The 21,332-nt window shown below is 40.9% G+C and overlaps 1 protein-coding gene across 5 annotated transcripts; it reads right to left on the reverse strand.

Moving 5' to 3' along the window:
• Positions 1–943: 943 nt before the first annotated feature.
• Positions 944–20,502, reverse strand: SLC66A1L (solute carrier family 66 member 1 like). Of its 5 annotated transcripts, none has more exons than XM_055723743.1 (10): positions 20,429–20,502; positions 20,193–20,311; positions 17,562–17,685; positions 15,797–16,142; positions 14,397–14,526; positions 13,193–13,283; positions 11,344–11,468; positions 10,348–10,443; positions 9,191–9,376; positions 2,688–3,655 (listed from the first exon to the last, which is right to left on the reverse strand). In XM_055723743.1, the coding sequence occupies exons 3-10, from the start codon at positions 17,596–17,598 to the stop codon at positions 3,554–3,556; spliced, it is 1,113 nt and encodes a 370-aa protein (XP_055579718.1). In that variant the 5' UTR covers positions 17,599–17,685; positions 20,193–20,311; positions 20,429–20,502; the 3' UTR covers positions 2,688–3,553. The 5 variants fall into 5 exon arrangements, with proteins under 5 accessions (XP_055579719.1, XP_055579718.1, XP_055579722.1 ...); XM_055723747.1 differs by lacking the exon at positions 20,429–20,502 and having other exon boundaries at positions 15,797–15,932; positions 16,059–16,142; positions 20,193–20,397; XM_055723745.1 differs by lacking the exon at positions 20,429–20,502 and having other exon boundaries at positions 15,797–15,932; positions 16,032–16,142; positions 20,193–20,397.
• Between the last annotated feature and the right edge of the window lie 830 nt (positions 20,503–21,332).

Here is a 21,332-nt window from a genome sequence, read left to right on the forward strand (position 1 = left end):
TTGTCTTTGTTGCCCATTACCCAAGTCTGAGTACGCATCGTTAGAAGGACCCAAGCCCTGGATGTGGGCAACAATTTCTTACGGTTCCCTCAGTTAAAGCTTTGATTAACTTAAACCTGCAGCTTCTCACCCATGATGCCACACAGATGTTTAACTCTTCACTTAAACACCCACAAACTTAAAACGTCATGGATGTAAGTCACACAAGGAGGCAGCAACAAAGCAGTGCCCAAGGCACAGCTGCCATTTTTCTCCAGCACAAACATTGCTCTGTTAGGAAAAAGCCATTTCTGATCCATAATAACTGCTACTTTAACAGACAACAGCTTTCTCTTGCATCTCTGAGGTTACAGAGGAACAAGTAAGCAAATCACGATGAGGTAATTAGAACAAGGTGGCTGTTGTCCAGTTTTGGATATTATTCTCTGAAATTTTTCTATCTAAAGATAAAGCAGCAACCTCGCACGAGTCTAACCATAGCACTGATGGCAGAGACATGTCGTTGGCTTCTGCTCTTTGAACCTGAAAACAAACTTGGTTTTCTTTGTTGTACTTTTGGCACAGCTGTAAACAGCCCCCTCTCAATGGTATTGTACTAAAAACCTTGTGGGAGCATCTTTTCTTGCTTCCACAAGATGCCGCAGACTTTAAAAGCTCGTTAGTGGAAAACAGAGGGAATGAGATCCCGGAGCAGCCAACAGTGGTAGCTTTTGCTCCATGCTGCTTACTAGACGAACCAGCTTTTTCCTTTACACTAATACTGCAGGTTTTGACAGTGAGAATACAAGCATAAATTTCAAAAAACACTTAAATTCCAAGAGACAGCCAGAAGTGGCAAATCAAATACTTATTTTTCTTACCGAAACAAGTGATCAAAACCAATGTGTAATGGCCAGGAGTAACTCCATTCCTGGAAGAATCTTCTGTAGACAATGGGGAAATATGTTAGCTAAATTATTTTATTAATCTGTATAAAAACAAAGCCCTGAAGACATTTCAGATGTTTCCTTTAGTTAATGAGATTTCCATGATAGTTAAAAAAATAAAATTAGAAAACAATGTCGTTAATCTTGGATTACATGCAGCACGAGGGAAGAATTAGTAGCATAAAGTAAGATTAAGACACTTTGCTTTCCAACAAAGTAGCTGTGATAGAAGCCACATGCTGCATTTTCCCTCTCTGACATTAACGAAGAGGTGATCAGGATCTGCCCTTTAGTCTCTGACCTGGTATATTTGGGCACGGCTCTACCTTCTCCTCCTGACATGGCAGGGTCTGCTCCTGAGAAAGTAATCATGGGCTGAGCAAGGGGATGGCAAAGACCTTACATCCTAATAGGCAAAAGGAACAGCAAGGACAAGCACGTGCATTTGATCAGCTTTTGCAGTGCAATAGCTAATTGGAAATAACTTTTTCTCAAGTGTAAGTATTCACTTAACCCATATACTAAGTATTACATATATATGAACTATTAATAAATGTCATTGCTTCACATTTTAAAAGTTACATTATTTTCCATTAAGAGCCTCAAATTAAATCACAGTACTTTATATACCTCTTATTTGGCTGTTCTAATAAACTGCAGCATGAAATGGGGATAAAAAGCCATCCCAAAATAGGATTACGTATAGCAATAAAAGGGGAAATAATCTTTGAAGAAATGATGTAAGAACAAATTTTAATTGCATTAAAGAGTAACCAGTCATGGTTTCAATCACCAGCCAGGCAAGAGTTTGATAAACTCCTGTGTACAGAGTATAAATCTGCAAGTACGACAAATTGCATTTTAATTTATGTACTGAAAAGGTTAATTTCTAATACCCTCTCCTCCCTTCAGAAACCAGGGAAAACACGTTCGCCTAAGTACACGCTGAGACTAATAAAGTAACCGAGTTCACCAGGTAGATCCCGCACAAACCCTCAGCATCTTGCAGAGCTGTAAAACGTTTCAGAAGTACTTGGCTTTTCACACGATGTCTTAGCAAAGCCCTTTTTCTCAGCTACTGCAGCACTGCCTAAACCACCACCACCACTGACGGGGGTTACCGAGCAGCGCTTTCAGCGGGCGGCAGGACCGTAAGCCACCCGGACCCCCCTTCGGAGCCGCCGGAACGGGTCTGTCCTTCCGCCGCACGCTGTGCCACCAGCACCTAATCCACCAGCTCACTGTAGCCACCACTTGGCAGGACCCAATCCACCTCCAGCAAGAGGAGGGAATTCAGCTGCTCATCTACATTAGTGCTGCAACAGAAGCTGAAATTAAATTTCCAGATACAGCAGTAGGAACAAGGTTGCCCCCCCCACCACCACTCCAGCCTCCCCAACCCCCTTTCATGGGGTTTTTGTCTGCGCTGCATGAAGTCCTACAGAAGTTCATAGAGCAAAATGCTTCACTTCTAGTTTGGCAGCAGCTTAGCTATGATCAATTGTACTCATCAGTGTCTTCTTATTTAAAACCAAATTATTATTTATTAGATTTTATTATTTAAAAACAAAATGTAAATTGTGTCCCTTTAACAGTTAACTGAAATCAAAGGGAAGGTGCTTTGCTATAAGCCACACATATATACATATATATAAACAATGCTCATATTGACCTTTTTGAAAAAACAGCCTTTTTGTTCACAAACTTACTTATGGAAGAGTGAATCATTATACATCTATTCAATGAAATATTAACAAGAAGTTTACTTTTTGAGATAATTTTATTAAAGTTTTCTTCAAACACAACACAGTATTGCAAAAAATCTGCTACTGCCAGGTACAGTCTCTTCAGCTTCCAATTTATTTTTTTTCCTCTGTGGTACTTATTTAAACCAGAAGCTTGCAAACAAAATGCATGTTGTACAAAAACACTATATGAGGCATATGATGACATACATTAATTATATTCCTTGGAACACACAGGTATTGATGTATAAATGCTTTAACTCTTAAAATAAAATGCGTAATGATACTCGGCAACGAGCTGTACATGAGGCTCCTACCAACTTACACCAGGACTCTGCTTTGGCATCAATAACAGAACCTCTGCACTGAAATTAATTATAGGATGTTTTTAATTCTGAGGCATACAATACTGAGTATGAATAAAAAAGGCCAAATCTTACGAGACGATGCAACTGGACCAAGCTGTCTGTAACTGCAGGTTGGGTTCAAGACACAGAGGTAATTTCACCATTGGTTTTAAACCAGCCACATTACTGCTAACTAGATGTATGTGTTCATCCGAAAAGATGCACTGTATCATGATCAATATATCTACAGCACCTCTTGCTGTGACTCCATATCACACTAGAGAGAAACAGCCAAAATCAGAGCACGGGGGGGAATCGGGAAAGAAAATTCTATTTATCCTGAAACAACACAGTAAATATTAAATATTTTATTACTGGCATGTCACTTGTAAATAAGTAATGACAAATTAATGATAAAATAAATAACAAAAAATAAGCAATAAATTTGGTCCCTAAGCAACTGCAGTCTTAACTGTCTGTCAAAGTCATCCAAGAGCAAAATCCAATGAAACCAGAGGCGGAATGCAGCCTGACACTAGGCAGCCTCCTCATTCACCAGCAATGGTTCCACTTCCAGTGCTACTAAACCAGATTCTCTTTCCTTGTGCTGGCGATACAGAATGAATTGCGCAGTCACCTGTTATTTTTGGGTAAGGAAGTAATTAACTAGGATACAGAGGTAGCATTTGCAGTACTTGCTTTCAATTAAAACCAGAATAAGCTGTACAGAATAAAAGCAGCCATCCATTTAGTTCTGGCACAGCCTCTGAATACCATAGTCCACAGAGGAAAGCTTAAAACTTGCTGTATCTAATTCAAGTACTGTAGTGTAAGTATTATCCATTTATTTAATCCCAACTGTGGAATTTTCTACATTAGCATATAACCTTTTCCAAATCCTACTTAACGCTCATTCTGAGTACTTCTTTATGGCAAAAAGTTTAATCATATTTAATTGCAACACTAGAAAAGAGAATATACAGAAAAATCCTAACTCAAAACTTCAGATCTCCTTGGTTACATGGCTCAAATACACCCAAAAATATCCTTTACTACCTCGTGCTTGCAAGGGTCCTAAGTGTGAAATTCACTAGTAGCACAACATGAACAAGGCTCATCTGGAAAAATGTGGAATCAAACATATTGCCCTGTACTACTCCAGCCTCAGTTGTCTAAATACTGCGGGCTGGACTGAGGGTGGATGCTCGTAAGGAGGGGAAGTTATTAAAACATTTTCTTAGCAATAGATCAGCAAGACCTGATTAGAAAACAAAACTCTCATTTCCTGCAAAATTCTAGCTGGTTAGATATTTACAGGGACTGACATGCAGACAACACTGTGACTCAGTATTTAACACTGTCTTCAACACAGGCTTGTGCAATTATTATTTCTATTGTAAAATAGACTATTAGAAATCCTGCTAATCTAGAAAGAATTAACAAGTACGTACTTGTTCTTTTTCTTGATGGTTCCAGCTCTCAGACAATATTATTGACTTTGAGCATAGGTAGCCTTTAAATAAATAAAAAAATAATCAGGGGTGCACATATAGAATGAACAGGTAAGATTTCTTACTCTTCAGAATTTTTGCTAGTTGAGGAGTTTTATACGTGGAATACTGAACTTTGGACAGAGAACACTTTGTTTTCTGATAGAGATACCATTTTAAGATATAAAGGCATCATACAAACCTAGCCAGCTATGCCCTTCCTTTATGTATTCTTCTCTACTCCATGCTAAGAAATATGCGTAGCATCTCACAAAGCAAAGATTTCCACAGTAAATCGATGTGCAAAATAGCAGGTACCAGAAGACTGTCTTCACAAAGGTAAACCACCACCAGCCAGCAACGTGGCAATACCTGGCTGGTAGACAATGGTTGTGAGAAATTTAAGGCCAATATATGTAATTACTTATAAAAATGGCGGGGGGAAAGCTTTCTGGGAGGCCTGGATGAATGGAGAGGAAATTCTTTACATCTTAGGCAGAGCCCCAAGAATTATCCCGCCTTCCCAAAGCTTTCCAGCATCCCACCTCTGAGGCCCCCCTGCTAAAGACTAGACAGGATTTCCTTCAGAGACAGCAGGTCAGCACTCCCTTTTTCGTATCTGTATAGTATTAGGTGGGGAACGCTTTCTTCTTAGAGCTTAGCAAATTAGTTTTATAGCACATATAACTACCACTTAAATTTCCTGCCTTTTTCTTTTTTTTTGGTTCTAATAGGCCTTACTGTACTTGCAGCTGAGCACCTCCCCAAGTCTTAATAGTTGCACTGGTGGAAAAAGAAATTGTGAACCGGGAATCAAAATTCACTGAAATCATACTGCGGGCATACAGCCTGGGCTGTAGCACTATGCACTAGCACTCTTAGCCACCAAGCTGGCAACAGCAACAGAGCTTTTAAGGAGGAGTAAATTATAAACACAAGTTATGTGGAGCTTATCTAACAGTATTTCCAGAATATGTTTTTGTAGCACGTGTACTCAGCTGCTTACATTTTTTAAATGATGCTAAACTGCCAGGACTACTTAATATAGAAACTAACTTGCTGCTCAAGTCTGACTTTCTACGGGAAACTGAAGACCTACGCGCGCAGGCAGCCCGAAGTGGAAGAGACAACCAAACTGACTGCTCTGAGTAACATTTATGACAGTCGCTGAGCTAGTATATCAACTTTGTTTCATTCAATTAAACAATTTAATGACAATTCAAAAAACAAAATAGTTTTGAGACAAAAGTGGGCATTTACAGGAGTGCAGGAAGTTGTTTGTTTGCCTGGGAAACTCTCCTGGCTGAACTGTCACGTCAGCCTTAACATTCTTTGCACAGTGTAATTAAATTACAAAGCATGATGTTTTGTAGAAGTATATAATGGATTCCAAGTGGTTGCTCTGCAAATCACAAAAGGTGCAAGCAAAGAGTCTGTGTACAACAGCTTGGCTCTTGCTGAATATACTCTGGCTATCTAGTAACAACCTGGCTACACTTAATGAAAGGAAGTACATGTGGACGATCTGAACACAGTTCTCTGACAATAGGGTGATGTCAAATAAAAAATAAAAAAAAATAAAAAAAGGCAAAAGTCTTGGTAAAGGGCTTTGTCTGAACTAAACACAGAGTTGTTTAGTTTTGGTAGGAGCAGGGGAGGAAGGAAGCAGAGTGAAAGAGGGCAGCAGACTTACAGAAAAGGACAAAGTTTTCTGGAAAAACTTGCAGTGGATTCAGTCTTTTAGAAACTTGGTGATGGCTGCTGCTACAAGTCTAAGGGCAGAACTACTCATCAACCGATTTAGTATTTTAAAATACATAGTATTGCATCCTTGTGTACAAGTGGCAAATTAAGTAATCATGCACATAAAATAAAGCTCTAACAAGGTCCACCACGGAACCCTACAGCAGGCAAACTCAGACTGAGCGTCGTGACTGACAAGGTGCCCTCTCAGGCCCATTTAAACCCCGAGCTTCATGGTTTCTTGAGAAACTCCAACCACCTGCCACTGCAAAATGGCAACTGGAAGGAAATATTTTACTGGAAAATAGAATTGTGTCCAATTTATAATTCAAATGTGTAATGCTAAAAGATTCCCCTTAAAATGAAAAGGAGGACAATTCATAATTTACAATTGGACACTTCCATTATTTATTGGAAATAACTGGCTTATTGTGCAACCAAGTAACTTTCAACTGTAGACACTAAAGAAAGGATGACCGTGTTATTCTGTTAAACCAAGGTGAAACAACTCCAGTGTAATCCTGCAGTAAGTAATGCTGGAGCTGCTGTTCCAGCGATGATCAGGACTCCATTTGTTTCTAAAAATAGTAAACCCCAGCCATGTCAGATGGAAACAAAAGAATACTGCAGCAGACACAGAGTAAGTGAACTCTTAATCCTGGCTTGGACCTTGAGAAATGAGAGTTTATTTTCCACCTAATGAAACTCCCGGCACTATCACGAATAAAGTCTACTAGAATTAGGCAATTTCTGCAACTACACCTCAGAACAGAGACTGACCAATTACACAACACCTCTCTCTCAGAAATTAAGACCTTTTGGTTTAAATTCCTCTGTTTTCCAAACCCAGGTGATCCTGTTCTTCGTTTTCTGGTCTAACATGACGTATCAGTTTGCTAGATTCTCTATTTTCTTGCTTGGCAAGAGACAGTAATGAAGCTCTCTTTTTAAAAGCATTGACTTCCTTACCTTCAGGGCTTCTCAAAGCAGGAGGTCTGCTTTTGTTTTCTCTTGATTACAAATACTTCATACATTTTCAACTAACACTATATACTCGACTAGATTCCTATAAGCTCCTCAACCTGATTTGGAAGCATCTGTTTTCAATATAATTTGAACTGCAGGACTATTAGCAAGATTGGATTCAGACTCCAATCAAGAGAGAACCCAGAAATGAATGTCATGTGCACACTGGCACTGCAATCCTGGGGCAGGGCTCAGAGAGGGGGGAGGTTTGTGGCCAATATAAAAGTTCCTTTTCAGAGTACATCATAGAAAGGCATCTGCAAATATGCACATAACATACAGTAAGGGTCATCAAGATCAAGTTTTAGGGTTTTTTGGTAAATAAATACTGGCTGGTTTACATTTCCAGCTGGGAGAAGAAGAAAGAGTCACTACTTCATTCATGGAACAAAAGGACTGAGCGCTCAAACCAGCCACGTGGGCTTAGCAACCCTGACTGCCTACAGCCTGCTCACGCAAAACAAACTGCACTGTCTCACAAAGATAAAACTACAGTCTATTTCAGAACAGGCCATGAACCACAGTTCAGTCTCACCGCTGTGGTGGAGCATTAGCGTTCCCACGATGCAGAATGTTTTACCGAACTGCCCGCTTAAATTGCCATGGCTGGAGATGCAAAACACACAGATGGCTCTTCTGAATGACAGTATAATTTAACAGTCCATCCAAAGGGCAGGGTCGACTATCACATCGCTAGTCTAATTGGAGTGGCTTATGAAATTACTTTAATCAGAAGTATAAAGACTGATGCCTGGGAATCATAACTTCTGGAACTGTTCCAGGTAAATCTGGTAAAGAACTTCCTTTTAATATGGAACGGATTAACAGAATATGCTTCAGCATGGTCCTGAAATCACTCTTCATTTTATCCTGTTTTGTAGTTTGGGTTCATGGAGCTAACTCCCAAGATGTTCTCAGACACAAACCTAAAATTCTTACTTCAGGAAAAATCAGAAAATCTCCCCTCTATACTCTTTCAAGTGAAAATACAAGCTACAGTAACAAGACAGGTGACTATAAAACTATAGTGAACAGCAAGACCAGGTACCACCACATTACTGTTCACTAGACTTCTGAACAAAAAGTATAGTATTACTCTATAAACATTTTGCTTTTAATTTCTTGATCACAAAACACTAATGCTAAACTAGAAAGAGCATGACTAACAATAATTAATATACTTTGGGCATCTTACGTATGACCCCTGAATATTCAAATAAAAAATTATAGTGTTTTAAGTTTGCTCTGGATTGTCAAGAAACTGGCACACTAGGTAACTGGGAGTTGGTTAGCCCTTAGCATGACTTAATGAGCACAGCTGCTGGTTTTCAGATGCACTCAGTGTCTCAATGTATCTGATTTTGCCCCAAATTACGCACTGAAGGGTAGCTGCAGTATTTCTTTGTTAAGTCCTATTTTCTGAAACTAAGTTTGCCAGATCCTTGCTGTTTGTCTCTGACGTCAACACAATCTTGCAATAACACAATTTAACCAAATTCTCAAAGCTATAATTCTACAATTACATTTAAAAACAAGCAGGTTTAGGGTTTGTTTTGTTTGTTTGTTTAGGGATTTTTTATTTTTTTTTTTTACATTTAACAGACAGCAAACCTAAGAAAAACAGTCTAATGTGCAAACCTTCCCCTCAACTTTTAGTATACTATGTATTGGCTACAAGATATAAATTAGCCTGAGCAATGTAGCTTTAATGTAGGTATTTTCTATAAACTTGTCGTTCTTATCAAGAAATATTACCATAAAAAGCATACAAATTATTGTTCAGAAAGAAGATTTTATGGTCAAGTTAGAATCATAGCAAAAATTTTGGTTTTAAAAAAAAATCCACTTGATTTCTGATGTACTTACTAACAAGACTATTCTGAGAAACTCCAGCTGTAACAGGAAAAGGATACAAAAATGTCTAGAAACAAAACTCCAAAGCTCCCAATGAGCCATGGAAGATGGTGTAAGAAGTAGAGTGCCCGGAAGGATTCAGTAGCTGGCATCTTTAAAACAAGGCTCAGTCCATAGGTACAGTTTCCCACCATGGCTAATGCAAACAGCAGGTAAGAGGTGCCTTCTGTTGATCTTCTTTGGAACTAAATACAAAGAAGTTTTTACAAATACAAAGAGATGTTAAAACAAGTATCACAGTAGCCAGATATAGGTAATTTTGGCATTTTGTACTGTAACACATCCAAAGACTTTCAGTCATTCTTGGCCATTTCTTCCTAAGCCCTGAATCCTTTGAGCTTAGTAGTCAGCACGTACCACTGAAACCTACAGAAACTGTCACAGTTCTTAGAAGCAGCTCCAGTTAATATAATTTTTATGTAAGTGCAAAGCAGCAAGGATAATCTGCTTCCACATGATATTTAGTTCTTAAGAAACCTGCTGCTTTAACAGTCTATTTAGCAGACCTTTTTGAAAATATTGTGGCATTCCAGCTGTGAAGGAAAACGTAGAGGGGGAATATGAATAGCTTTGGAAATGAACTAATAGTTTCCATAACAAATTAAAATGCCTGTACACAATTGACAACATAAAACCTTCTGGTCTTTTGTTGTGTTTGGGTTTTGTTTTTAACATATTGATAGTGAAGAGGCTGTGGGGGAAAAAAAAACCCGTCAGTAACGGCATCTTTGTGAAAAGGGGCTACAATTCAAAACTACTTTTCCTCTAATTCTAACTTTCAGTCCCATGGTTGATTACTTAAGGTAGAATACTTTGGAGAAATAAATGGGGAGATCACTTGCTCGTGACAACAATCACACAAAGCATGTTTTTGCTCCTATCTGATAAATCCAACCGTAAGAATTTCAATTCCCTTTCCCCTGCCAATCCAACTTCTTCCATCAATCAAAGACCATAATTTTCCTAAACTTCTCACCATCCTCCTCTGAATGTGAAAAGAAAACCATTTCTTTTTTCTTTACCATTTTAGACAATCACAAAAGCAAAGTAGGCTTTCAAGTTCAAGAGGGCTCACTGTGAGGGAGAATCCAACATCTAAAGCAATAGATAGTATTTTGTAAAATATGCAACTATACTTAGCCAAAAACCTACTTACATTTTTATACAGCTGCGGAAATCTACTTCCCAAGTAAAACACACAGGATATATAACCACAAATGAAGCCTGACATTTCAATCATATCAAGAGAGGTCTGAAAAAGAAAGGTACATCTATTTTGGCAAGAATGTTTTCAGGCATTTCAGGGGATTAAACTGAGAGTTCACTGGCTGATTTTCTGGACAGAACTCCTTTCAAAGCAGTTCAGCGCTGCTCTTCAAATGACCAAAGAGGGCTAGAAAGGGTTTAATCTTTATCTCACAACAATGCGAACTGCTGTGTCATAGCCATGACCAAGATCAAAACTAGTGCCAGGCTTTAGGATACGACACTAATATCAATCCAGTCCTTCTGCTAAAAAAAATCTGGGGCACAATAATTCAAATCAAAACTAAGAACTGTAGCTAGGGCCACCAAAAAAATGAATCATCCTGTCTGGCGAAAGCAAAATACTCATTTTTCACAGTTTAAGAGTTGTTAGTTTTCTCACTCTAGCTGTGTTTTGAAAATAAGCTGCTTCCCTGCTGGGCAATGTTGCTGCATTACAATTATTTTACTGGTGTTAGTATGAAGGCCATCAAATTGGAAGAATAGCCTGTGAACTTTCCTGCTGAAATGACAGCAGCTGCAGGTACAATTGCAATCTTCCACTTCTACTGATTTCACTTGTTACCGTGTAGCCGCTACATGGATGTCTACAGTATTTAACACAAGCAGAAACACAACACGTATACATGTTATTTCGCAGTGTCACATCCTAACGACCCAAGGGACAGAATAAGCCCAAAACACGGGAAGATGCTAAAAGAAGAAATTTTGTAACTTCTTTATTTTGGGATGTGGTCCATAACTGAAACATCCACATAATGCCACATTTGATTTCTAAATCATTGTTTAAAATGCCATCCAAATTTCTTCAAAGCTCAGAGCACATAATCCTTTCAAGACACTTCCAGGTGGGATTTTTTTGGAATGGAAGCAGCTAAAAACTTACATTACTTCTTTCAATTACTGTACTCTGGTCTTTGTTTCTTAGTAGCAGCTGACAGAGTAAGGTAACACACAGTGCTATACACACCACGATCCAGGTTATACAGAAACTCTTCAGGCTTTTGCTGCCTAGAATGACATACAAATAAATTAGCTGAAAAATAACATCTGCTGTTGATTTGAGGTTACTTTCTGTTTGCAATATAAACATGTAAATTTAAAGGTACAATTTCATCTATCTTTTTCTTGGTAGCAGTGTAAGCGCACCTCTTTCTTCTGGACTCCATGTCCACCCCTGCTCACTATCATAGTTGGGCTGCATCTTCGTGCAGCAACTGAGGGTAGCAGGCCAGGAACAGGAGGGGAACTCCTTAAAGGGGCATTGCTACCAAGAGAAAAATCTTCATACTCAGCTTATCTCTTCTATTAACTCCTAATAGTTTGCTATTAAATAACAGCTGATAAACAGAAAACTGCTAAGAAGAATAGAGTGTAACAGTTTCTTTCAACATACTTTGATTAAAAACTGCCAAAGCAAAGATATTTGAAATTTAAGTTAACAAAAATATCTTTATAGATAAAAATGTAATTTAAGTGCTGTGCTGGACCAGTCTCTATGTCTATGGTTAGCTAGATATCGAGCCTTACCAAGTCTCCACAGACACCTACAAGTCAACCAGAAACCGGCAGGCAATCCTCCAGAACTCTGGAGCTACAGTACCTTTTGTGTCATGACAATAAAGTCCTGCAGTCCCTGTTACCAATGGAGCAACTGCTGTGTGGCTTTAGCAAGCCAGCCCTGAAGACCTGTAGTCTAAACAACAGACAGTAATGCTGTTCCACAGGCAGCACTTTGAGGTGCAAAACTGACCAACAGGTCTAGGGTAACTGCTCCAGAACTGGGTATTGAAAAGTGCTCTTCTGCAGCTTTAATCATGGTGCCATTCCTCCCTCTCCAGCTATGCAAACCATCGAGCTGAAACAGACACTGGCAGTTAAAACGTACAAAAGCCTGTGTTTGTTTTCAAGAGCAGGCAGCAGGAAGGAAATATCTTCAGCACTGACCTATCTCCAGGTTTATTATCAGTTCCATATTGAATGAATCTGCTTTATCCCTATTTAGTCTGCTGAGCAAGCATCTGTTTCACTTCAGCTTTTTGTTACCTCTGGTGTACCATGAATTTTCTTTGATACATTTTTTTTTTAAAATTGATGAGTTAATGTTTTTGATTTGATACAATGTGAACAGAGCTTTCTGTCTTCCATTTCAGTCAAAACAGTAGTCCACTGGTAGGCTGAATACTACAACTACTGCCAGGATTTTATGAAGCACAATTCAAGTAACTTCGTTCCCCTTGAATATGTTTTTTAACCGTATGTATTGAAACAGAACACATGAAGATGTCAAGATATTTTATGCTATAAGCAAATAAAGTCCGGTTTCAATCAACATGGAGGAAACTATCTGAACCACACAAAGAAATAATGCTTGCTTTCAACTTATACATGTATTTAGATAGCTGTAATAGCAAAACCATGGAGTAAGTGAAAATGTGGAACCAGATTCCACAAAACTACTGCTTTTTTTATGTCTCTATAAACTGAAAGTACTACGTGGAAAATACAGTATTATGTGGGTAACAAAAGAGAAAGGCAGAAAGGAAGAGAAGAGAAAGGGTAGGATTTTCACAAGAGACTGAGAAAACTGGAAGCAATAGGCCTAAGAACTTCAACCAGAATTTGTGTGCTCTATTTTTTGATCCCTCTGAAAAAAATTTATTTAAATGCTGTAGAAAATATCAAAGTAAAGAGTGCGCTACATTATGAACATTCGGATTGTTGAAAAATCTTACATTTTGTCGTCTTCTGATTCTTGAGCTTATAGTAGACAAATTGTGAAATCATAATTATATCCATGTTAACATAAAAAATGGCAGTGACAATCTGAAAGAGAAGATACATTTGCTTATTCAGTATACAAACATTCAAAATACCTTAACTGCATGGAAATTTTGCTTCATAATCATAATGTGAATGACAAATAGCAAAACACTGCCAAAAAAAATAAAAAGGAAAAAAAAAAAGAAAAAAGAGAAAGAAAGCGTTTCCAGTACAAAACAAGTTAGACCACTGCAGATGAATGCGGTGTAAACCTTATGCAACACGAACTTGCTGACACAATCTCAATACTTGTTTTATTTTACAGAAGGCATAACACAAACTCCTACCTGGGCAGACTGCTAAATCCTTCCTGCCCAGAAGCTTAAGCCTGCTCCACCTAGTCTCCCAGCACTTCAGAAGCTACTAATCTTGCTCAGTGCCTCTTATCTCAGTTAAGACATTCTTTCTTCCCCTTTTCATAATGGGGAGATGGAACAGTTAGCGCCACACCTTAAGTTCTAAAAGAGAGGACAGATCTGTCCACCCTTGGGTCCATCTCCAGCTTGTGAAAGCTTCTGCAGGTGGCTGACACATAACTCTTTCTCTCCAAATTAAGAGACAAAAATAAAAACCACAGATAAGAAAGTTTCAGACACAATTAACATATAGTTGAAAACGACAGCTCCTTTCAAAGAAACCCTCCCCTTAACGAAGAAAATATATATTCAAATTAGTCAGACATTAACAGCTTTGAACTAGTATTTTCCTGTTAATAAAAAAAATAATAATCAAAAAGGAAGTTTAAAGAGTAGCTGCACCTAAACAGCTTGTTATTACAAGCTAAACACAACTTCCTTCCAGCCCCACTTGTTCCACAAGCTTACTGTAAAGCTGAAGCTCAACTGAAATTTCCTCACTTCATTCATCACTGAGTAACAACCATAAGTCTCTTTGAATGTTAATTACAAGTGTGAAATGGTTCCTATAACACACAACAGGATGAATGTAAATATTTAGGAAATTATGACCTGTTTTATAGATGGTAGATCAGTGGACAGAATACAAAACTATTTTCTTTTCCAGTATGTACTTTGCTGTGCAGTATGAAGTTATCCTAAAGTTTAAAGAGACAGTTTGAAAAGGATAAATCACAAAGTAGGAATATTGACAGGTTACCTGAATTGGCAGTTGATTTGTTAAATAGCAGCCTATGAAATTTGTAAGATCTCCAGCTATCCATCCCAGCAGAAAGCCCAAAGACAGCGCTTGATCCACTCTTCCATTCTGACAGGCAACGTAAATTTGACTGGCACAAATTCCAGAAATAATTGTAAAATAGCATAAGCAAAAAACGTTTAATAAGCTCAGAAGTACATTTTTCAAAATCTGAATAAAGAAAGATTAAAACTCTAGCCACACAGGAGACCTATCACAGCTATACTCCACTTACCTTTTGAAGAACAACTCAGTATCACTATAGCTCACCATGTCTTACTCTAACATAACAAAAGACTCAAATCACAACCTCATTACTGCTTGCATGCGTTCCTTTTTTGTGGCCTGCACTGAAATACCATTTTCTGGTCACCAGAACTGTGTTGTAGGCATTTTATAGTCATCTGCTGTAAATACCAGCCTTTACAATACTGAAATAAGAAAAATCACTGTTATTTAACATAGAAGGGCTAAGAATGAAGAATGAACAAAGCTGCTAAAAGAGTTGACAACTTCACTTATGCCTCTAAATCAGAGAATGATTATTCAGATTCGCAATGGGGACTATGAAGCAATCCCAAATGTGAGTCCATTAGAGATATCTTGATGAATTCCATGCTCACTAACATGACAGTTTTAATGTACAGCCCCCTTTCAACTAATATTTCAACTAGTATTTCTGAAGCTCAACAGCCTACCAAGACTGGTTTTATTTTGCTTGATTTCCATAGTCCTTTTACTAGCTCAGTAAATTACATCCTCCTTATGGAGCCAGACTTTGGAGTCAATCTCATTTTGTTTCAGACATTTTCACCTGCTGGGAGTATTTCTACTTTTCCTTTATCATCTCCTACCTACATACTTGAAACCTTAACCCAGTGCCATCGACCAAACAACAAATGATTTAGCACTACTGAAGTGTTAACTCATGTGCTGCTTCTGACCTTTTCTGCATCCAAATTTAATCGGCAGGAGCCAGCACAACTGTACTGGTGACATGGCATGTGGTTTAAATAAACATGGAGCCAGCTTCTGCTGCAAGTGTGCCTGCGTGTGCACACACATCTCAGGGTGGAGAAGATAAGAGAGAAGAGGTGATTTATTCTCATTTGCTCTAAGTGGCAGAGATTAGTGTCAAGTCAGTACAACAGAACAGTACATCAAGCTCATTTGTCAACCACCAAATATTTTTGCAAACATGAACAACATGCTTCTCTGGCATATTATATCTGTATTATGCAGACAGAGAAACATATCCAAGATAAAATAAAAAAAAAAAAAAAAAGGCAGCTTTTGAAAAAGGCTTCAGGCAAGATTACTCATGTTTGAATCTGAAGGACTGCTTAAGACTTTAAACTTACGGTAGTGCAGCAAACAGAAAACAGACAATGGAAATCAGTCCTATGACAACGCTCCAATACTCCCACGCATTCTCGACACATTCTTCTAGGAGATGCCAAATCCATGGTGTTCCATTTATGCACAATCTCCTATCCTCTATTGGGGAGATATTGAAAGCATGTGTATACAGCTGAGAAGCCATCGTTCCTGGACCGAGATTCAATTTCAGAAGTTTATTTCTGCCTCCATTTTTACCCCATGTAAATCCGCAAATCCGTTTACCAATGCTGAATATCCTCTGTGAAAAGACCTCTGCATCCAGACGGATGCTTGATATCACAGTTATTTCCAATCCCATAAACGAACCTGCCAAATTCAAAGAAATAAACATAGCCAGTGTGAATAAGACATTAACCGTACAATGCTTGCTTATATTTATTGCTTACAGAGAAGAAGTTAGACTTCTAAGAAAGAAAAATATTGTGGTCCATCGCATTCATTAGCTCTTGAAAAATATGCAACACTCCAGATTTATATTGGTATAACATTTTAGTCTGAGCTTGTGTTAGACTGAGACTGCCAGATGCACTGAGGTGCCCAGCAATCTGCTACCAGGTAAAGTAAAGCAAGTAATCTATTTGCACTTAAGACTGAAACTTATTTTCATGTTCAACGTTATGCCAATAAAGTTACAGTACTTTCTTCAATGATACTACTCCAGAGTCTCAACACTCTACTCACAAAACATAAATACACTGTTGCTCTCTATGCAACCAATTTCAGGATAATGATATGAAAAAGAAGTCACTTACAACTCAGATTCCAGATGAGCTCTAAGGTCTACTTTAACCTAGCTAGCCCATCAGACCAACTAGTGATTCAACATAGTCTCAGTCTGCATTATTTAACACTCCAAAGGAAAGATGGAAAGCATATGAAACTCGCAGAAGGCAAACATAGGGTACTCATCTCCCCAGAATCCCCAGAATGAAACTTAACAGGACAGTATGGCTTAAATTTTGAAGCAAGGGAGGGTTGGGTTTGACCTTTAAAAATATTTTCTTGTTGCCAATTATAATAATTCTAGATATTCTTTGCTCCTGCTGAAATATCCATCCTATTTGGATTTTTAATATTTACTTAGAAGGCTAGCCACTGCAAAACTGAAGGAAAATTAAACAAAAATGAAGAATTAGCTGTTACGGTTCTTTGAAACTTCCTGCTGAACAAAAATCGGCTGATATCCTACTCATTCTGATAATTTAAGTCCTCTGAAGGTTAATGATTCCTCATATAGAAGAGTCTAAAATTAATGAGCTACTAAGGAAAAAAGCCAGAGCAAATGCACTGTTTAAAAAAACCCAAAACAACGAAGTAAGTAATATACTAGTAGGTTCACCTGTCTAGTGTTTAAAGCCAGACGTAGAACCAGTAACAAGCTGATAAAAATTTTTAAGACCATTTGGAACACCTCAGATGCACAGTGAATTCAGGAAAGAGGAAGGAGTAATACTGAGGTATAAGAGCATCCCTCCAGAAGTGAATAACATCATGCAGCATCTCACAGACAACAGACCCCAGACACCTGATGTTCATGGCTGGGATTTTTGACGTACTTCAGTCCATGTACACGGGGACAGGGTTTGAAGGGCTGACAATACACCCTTTCTGCAACGTAATAGGTTGCAGCCACCCTCATTATGCATCAGACTACTCTCAAATCTTGATGAAGTTCCACAAAGTTCGTTTTCATAGAATAGCATTCACTGTAAAGTTAGGACTCACTTTGCCAGTCATCGCAAAACCTGCTTTTTCTTTTCATGAGACTTCAGGCATCTGTAGCATTAAATACTAGAACAAGTCTTCTGCATAAACTCGCTGCCTTGCAAGCCAACTGTCATCGTTGGACCTAAACCAATTAAATGATAAAAAAAGAACATGTATTCATACACCAAGAATTCACTTTAGCCTATTAGATACATTCAGCTTATACCACTGAAGTTATTAGACTTTGTAGCCATCTTTGAAGAATTTTTAAAGCTTAAAAAAAAAAAAAAAAAAAAAAAGCTGAGCAATGTTTCAGGTAAGCTTTTGCATTCTGGTACTCTGCAGTTGAGCAGGATTTTACCACCCATTAAAAAGGGAGAAGCATCAAAGCACACATACTACTTAGGAGGCAGGTTTTAGGCATGAACTTTCAACCACTCGTAAATATTGTAACAAAAATCTTACACATTTTATTATTTATTTTTCATCCAAAAATGCCCATTTCAAGATAAGCAAAATGTCAGATATAAAAAAAAAAAGGAAAAATAAAAAAAATTTTAAAGTATTTAAAGTATTTAAAGGGTATTTTAAAGCCATGTCTGAAAAATTAGGTTTAACATGGTATTTAAAACTATGTCTGAGTATCGTAACTGCACTTGGACTCATGCATGCCAATGTTCTCTTACAAGATCAAGGACTATGCAGCAGCAAGTCTAAACAAAGCGATTCAGACTCAACCACCTGATCTTATGCTATACTCTGCTCCAAACCCCTGCAGCTCTTACAGAAAACCAAACAGTTTAAAAAGTGGTAGGAATTAGACAGGCCACTTACACTTCCCAGATGACTGAAGACTTGAGCTTTGGCCTCCTGCCACACAACACACCTAACGCATTTAAAGCATGTGGATATTCCTGGGTTGTTATTACTTAACAGTTATGCAGCAGAATAACGTTTGTGTTGCCAGTCCTTGTGACCATATTTTTAATCATACAATAATTGCCATCTTTCTTAAATCCCCAGCAAGATACTCTGTCCCAGTAAGAGCCTTATCACCAAAACCACCAATTCCACCAGTGGCTAGAATAACTGGATACCGCCAACTAAATGTATCGGCCACAACACCTGAGCTCCTCCTGCCATTGCTGGGAAGGCAAAAGGCAATGGTGTCGGTGTTCGATCTTGAGTTATCTTCACACCTGGACTAGGTGTGCCATACTAGGATATACCCTTCACCGAAAAAGCTATGTCTTCTGACACTGAAGTATTTCATAACTACACTGGCAGCTCAAAAGAATAATGGGGTTTGAGCTAGACCAATACAGATGGTCCCGCCCAACACATACAGTCTTGCAGAGATATTTGAATTTTTCCTCAACATTTAAAAAAAAAGCTTTCCTTTGTTGCATTAAATGCTTTCCACCTGAAAAGAAGATAAGAGACTGCTATGACATTTTTTCCTATAGTATTTAAGTTGCCAACAGTAAGAAAATAATATTAAAAGGTGATTTATGTACCTATAACAACTCATTGCCTGCAATCTCATATTCTTTCTTAGATTACTGCCCAAATACTATTATTACTACTTGGAAAAGTTACAGTAAAGGTATTATTTTCTGTGGACCCCTTGACATCATGCCTTTCTGAAAGGTTTAGTGCTTGTCTAGCTAGACATGAAACTGTTATGATGTAAGATATTTAGTGATAAGGAATCAGTAGCTTGAGAGTCATGTTTAGACACTCCTTTTTCTTATTTGAATACCTTACTCTGGAGTGAAAATGTGCAAACAGAAAGATGGCTTAAAACGGCTTGAAAGTGAAATCATTAAGAACAGCTTCACAGTGCAGGCGAGGAAAAGCAAGCTTTCCCTGGAACTTGGGAGACTTGCCACAGATTCTCTCTCTCCAGCTGCCAGCATCCACGTGCTCTGGCTGCTGCGTCCTTCTGGATGTCAAATAACGAGACATGGCTAGTAATGTGTAAAGAGGTCAGATATGTGTGCTTGGCAGATTTGCCAGATCTCTAAATAGCTGCTAATAAAAGCCTGAAATCCAAAAGGCCGTTCAGCTGTACGGTATTCATAACGTGGAGCTAAGATAAGGAGTAATTCAGGGCTTCTGCAAACATCCCAGTGTTAACCTGGCCATCGCGTTCCGTCTCCAGCGGTTCTCTACGCACGTTCCTACGCGCAGCCGGCGGCGAGCGCTGCCTCCCCAGGGCTGGCCACAAGGCACGGCCAAGCTCGACCCAGAGCCCAAGCCCAGCTCCGCGGCACGCTGCCGGCTCAGCTCCCGAAACGCCGGGCCCCGCGGCAGCGCCTGTGCCCGGGGGGGCCGGGAAGGCAGGGCGGGCCCGGAGCTCCATCCCCGGCGGGGGGGCGGCCCCGAGGGGCAGCAGCGGCAGGGCCGGGGGGCCCCGGCGGCCCGTCCCCCCGCGCCCAGGTGCTGACCGCGGTGGCCAGCAGCGGCGGGGGCACGGGCGGCCCAGCCGAGGGCGGCCCAGCCGAGGGCGGCCCTAAGGACGGGCAGCGGCTCTCCGGCCCCGCGCACGAGGCCAAGCCGCTCGGCAGGGGGGGCTCGGCGCCGGGGGGAGGGGCGGGCCCCTCCGGGGGGGGCGAAGACACGCACCCGAGCGGGGCGGGCACCGACCTGGCGAGGCTGCTGCTGCTCCGGGGATCCGGCTGGCCGCGGCGGGCCCGCCCGGCGCCGCGCAAGCTCTCCCCGCGCCGCCGCCGCCACCGGAGGGCGGTTTCGCCGCACGGAAGACCCTGCGGACGGGAAGGGGTTACGCTCCCACCCCCCGGCACCCACCCGGCCCGCGGCGGGGAGGCGGGAGGAGAGAGGGCCGGGCCGCCGGGCCGCCCGCCCGCCGCACCTCCCCTTACCCCGGCCGCCGCGCCGCGCCCGCCGCCGCCATGAGCCACCACAGCGGCGGGGCGCGGGCGCCCTCTGCGGGCGGGCGGTGGCGGCAGGGCCGCCCTCAGCCCGGTCCCCCCAGGTCACCCTCCTCGGTCCGGTCCGCCCCTCGGCCCGGTCCCCCCGGTCCCGTACCCCTCTCACCCCGGTCCGCCCCTCGGCCCTGTCCCCCTGGTCCCGTCCGTCCCCCCCCCCAACCCCGGTCCTCCCCTCAGTCCGGTCCCCCCCGAGCCCGGCCGCAGCCCCGCGCAGGTGAAGGTGCCTGAAGCGGTGCCTGTGCCGAGGGGACACACAACCGTCGTGTTTTGTGGGGGTCGGCCTCTTCTCCCAGGTAACAAGCAACAGGAGGAGAGGAAACAGCCTCAGACTGCGCCAGGGGAAGTTTAGGTTAGGGAAAATTCCATCACCAAAAGGACACCAAGCACTGGAACAGACTGCCCGTGGACATGGCGGAGTCACCATCCCTGGAGGTGTTTAAACAACACGTAGTTGTGGTGCTTAGGGACATGGCTTGGTGGCCTTGGCAGTGCTGGGTTAATGGCTGGACCTGATGACCTTAAAAGTGTTTTCCACCCTGAACACTTCTATGATTTTTAAGACGCAGGCAGTCAGGCCCGTGGTGCTACCCCTCTGTTACACAAAGCGGTGGCCTTCGGGCCGCATAGTGCCGGTGTGCAGAGTGGCCGTGGGGAGCAAGAGCAGCGAGGGTTTGCGTCAGGAGCCGCTCGGCCATCTCCCACGCTGCCATCCCTACGGGGGACAGCAGCGTGCCCTCTGCCAGCCCGGCCTCGGCACTGGGTGCCCGGTGAGCACCATGGTGACCTTTGCACGGCGGCATGAGTGCCTGCGTGCTGAGCCTTGGCGTCTCCTAAA

Source organism: Falco cherrug, chromosome 11 (genome assembly GCF_023634085.1).
Source record: "Falco cherrug isolate bFalChe1 chromosome 11, bFalChe1.pri, whole genome shotgun sequence".
In the NCBI taxonomy this organism is placed as follows: domain Eukaryota; kingdom Metazoa; phylum Chordata; class Aves; order Falconiformes; family Falconidae; genus Falco; species Falco cherrug.

Coding starts and splice junctions, on each gene's coding strand:
- SLC66A1L (XM_055723743.1), bottom strand. CDS start 17,598: ATGAAAAGAAAAAGCAGGTTTTGCGATGACTGGCAAA. Junction 16,143..17,561: donor GTTTTGCGATGACTGGCAAA/GTGAGTCCTAAC, acceptor TGAATTTGGCAG/GTTCGTTTATGGGATTGGAA. Junction 11,469..13,192: donor GAATCAGAAGACGACAAAAT/GTAAGATTTTTC, acceptor ATGTCATTCTAG/GCAGCAAAAGCCTGAAGAGT.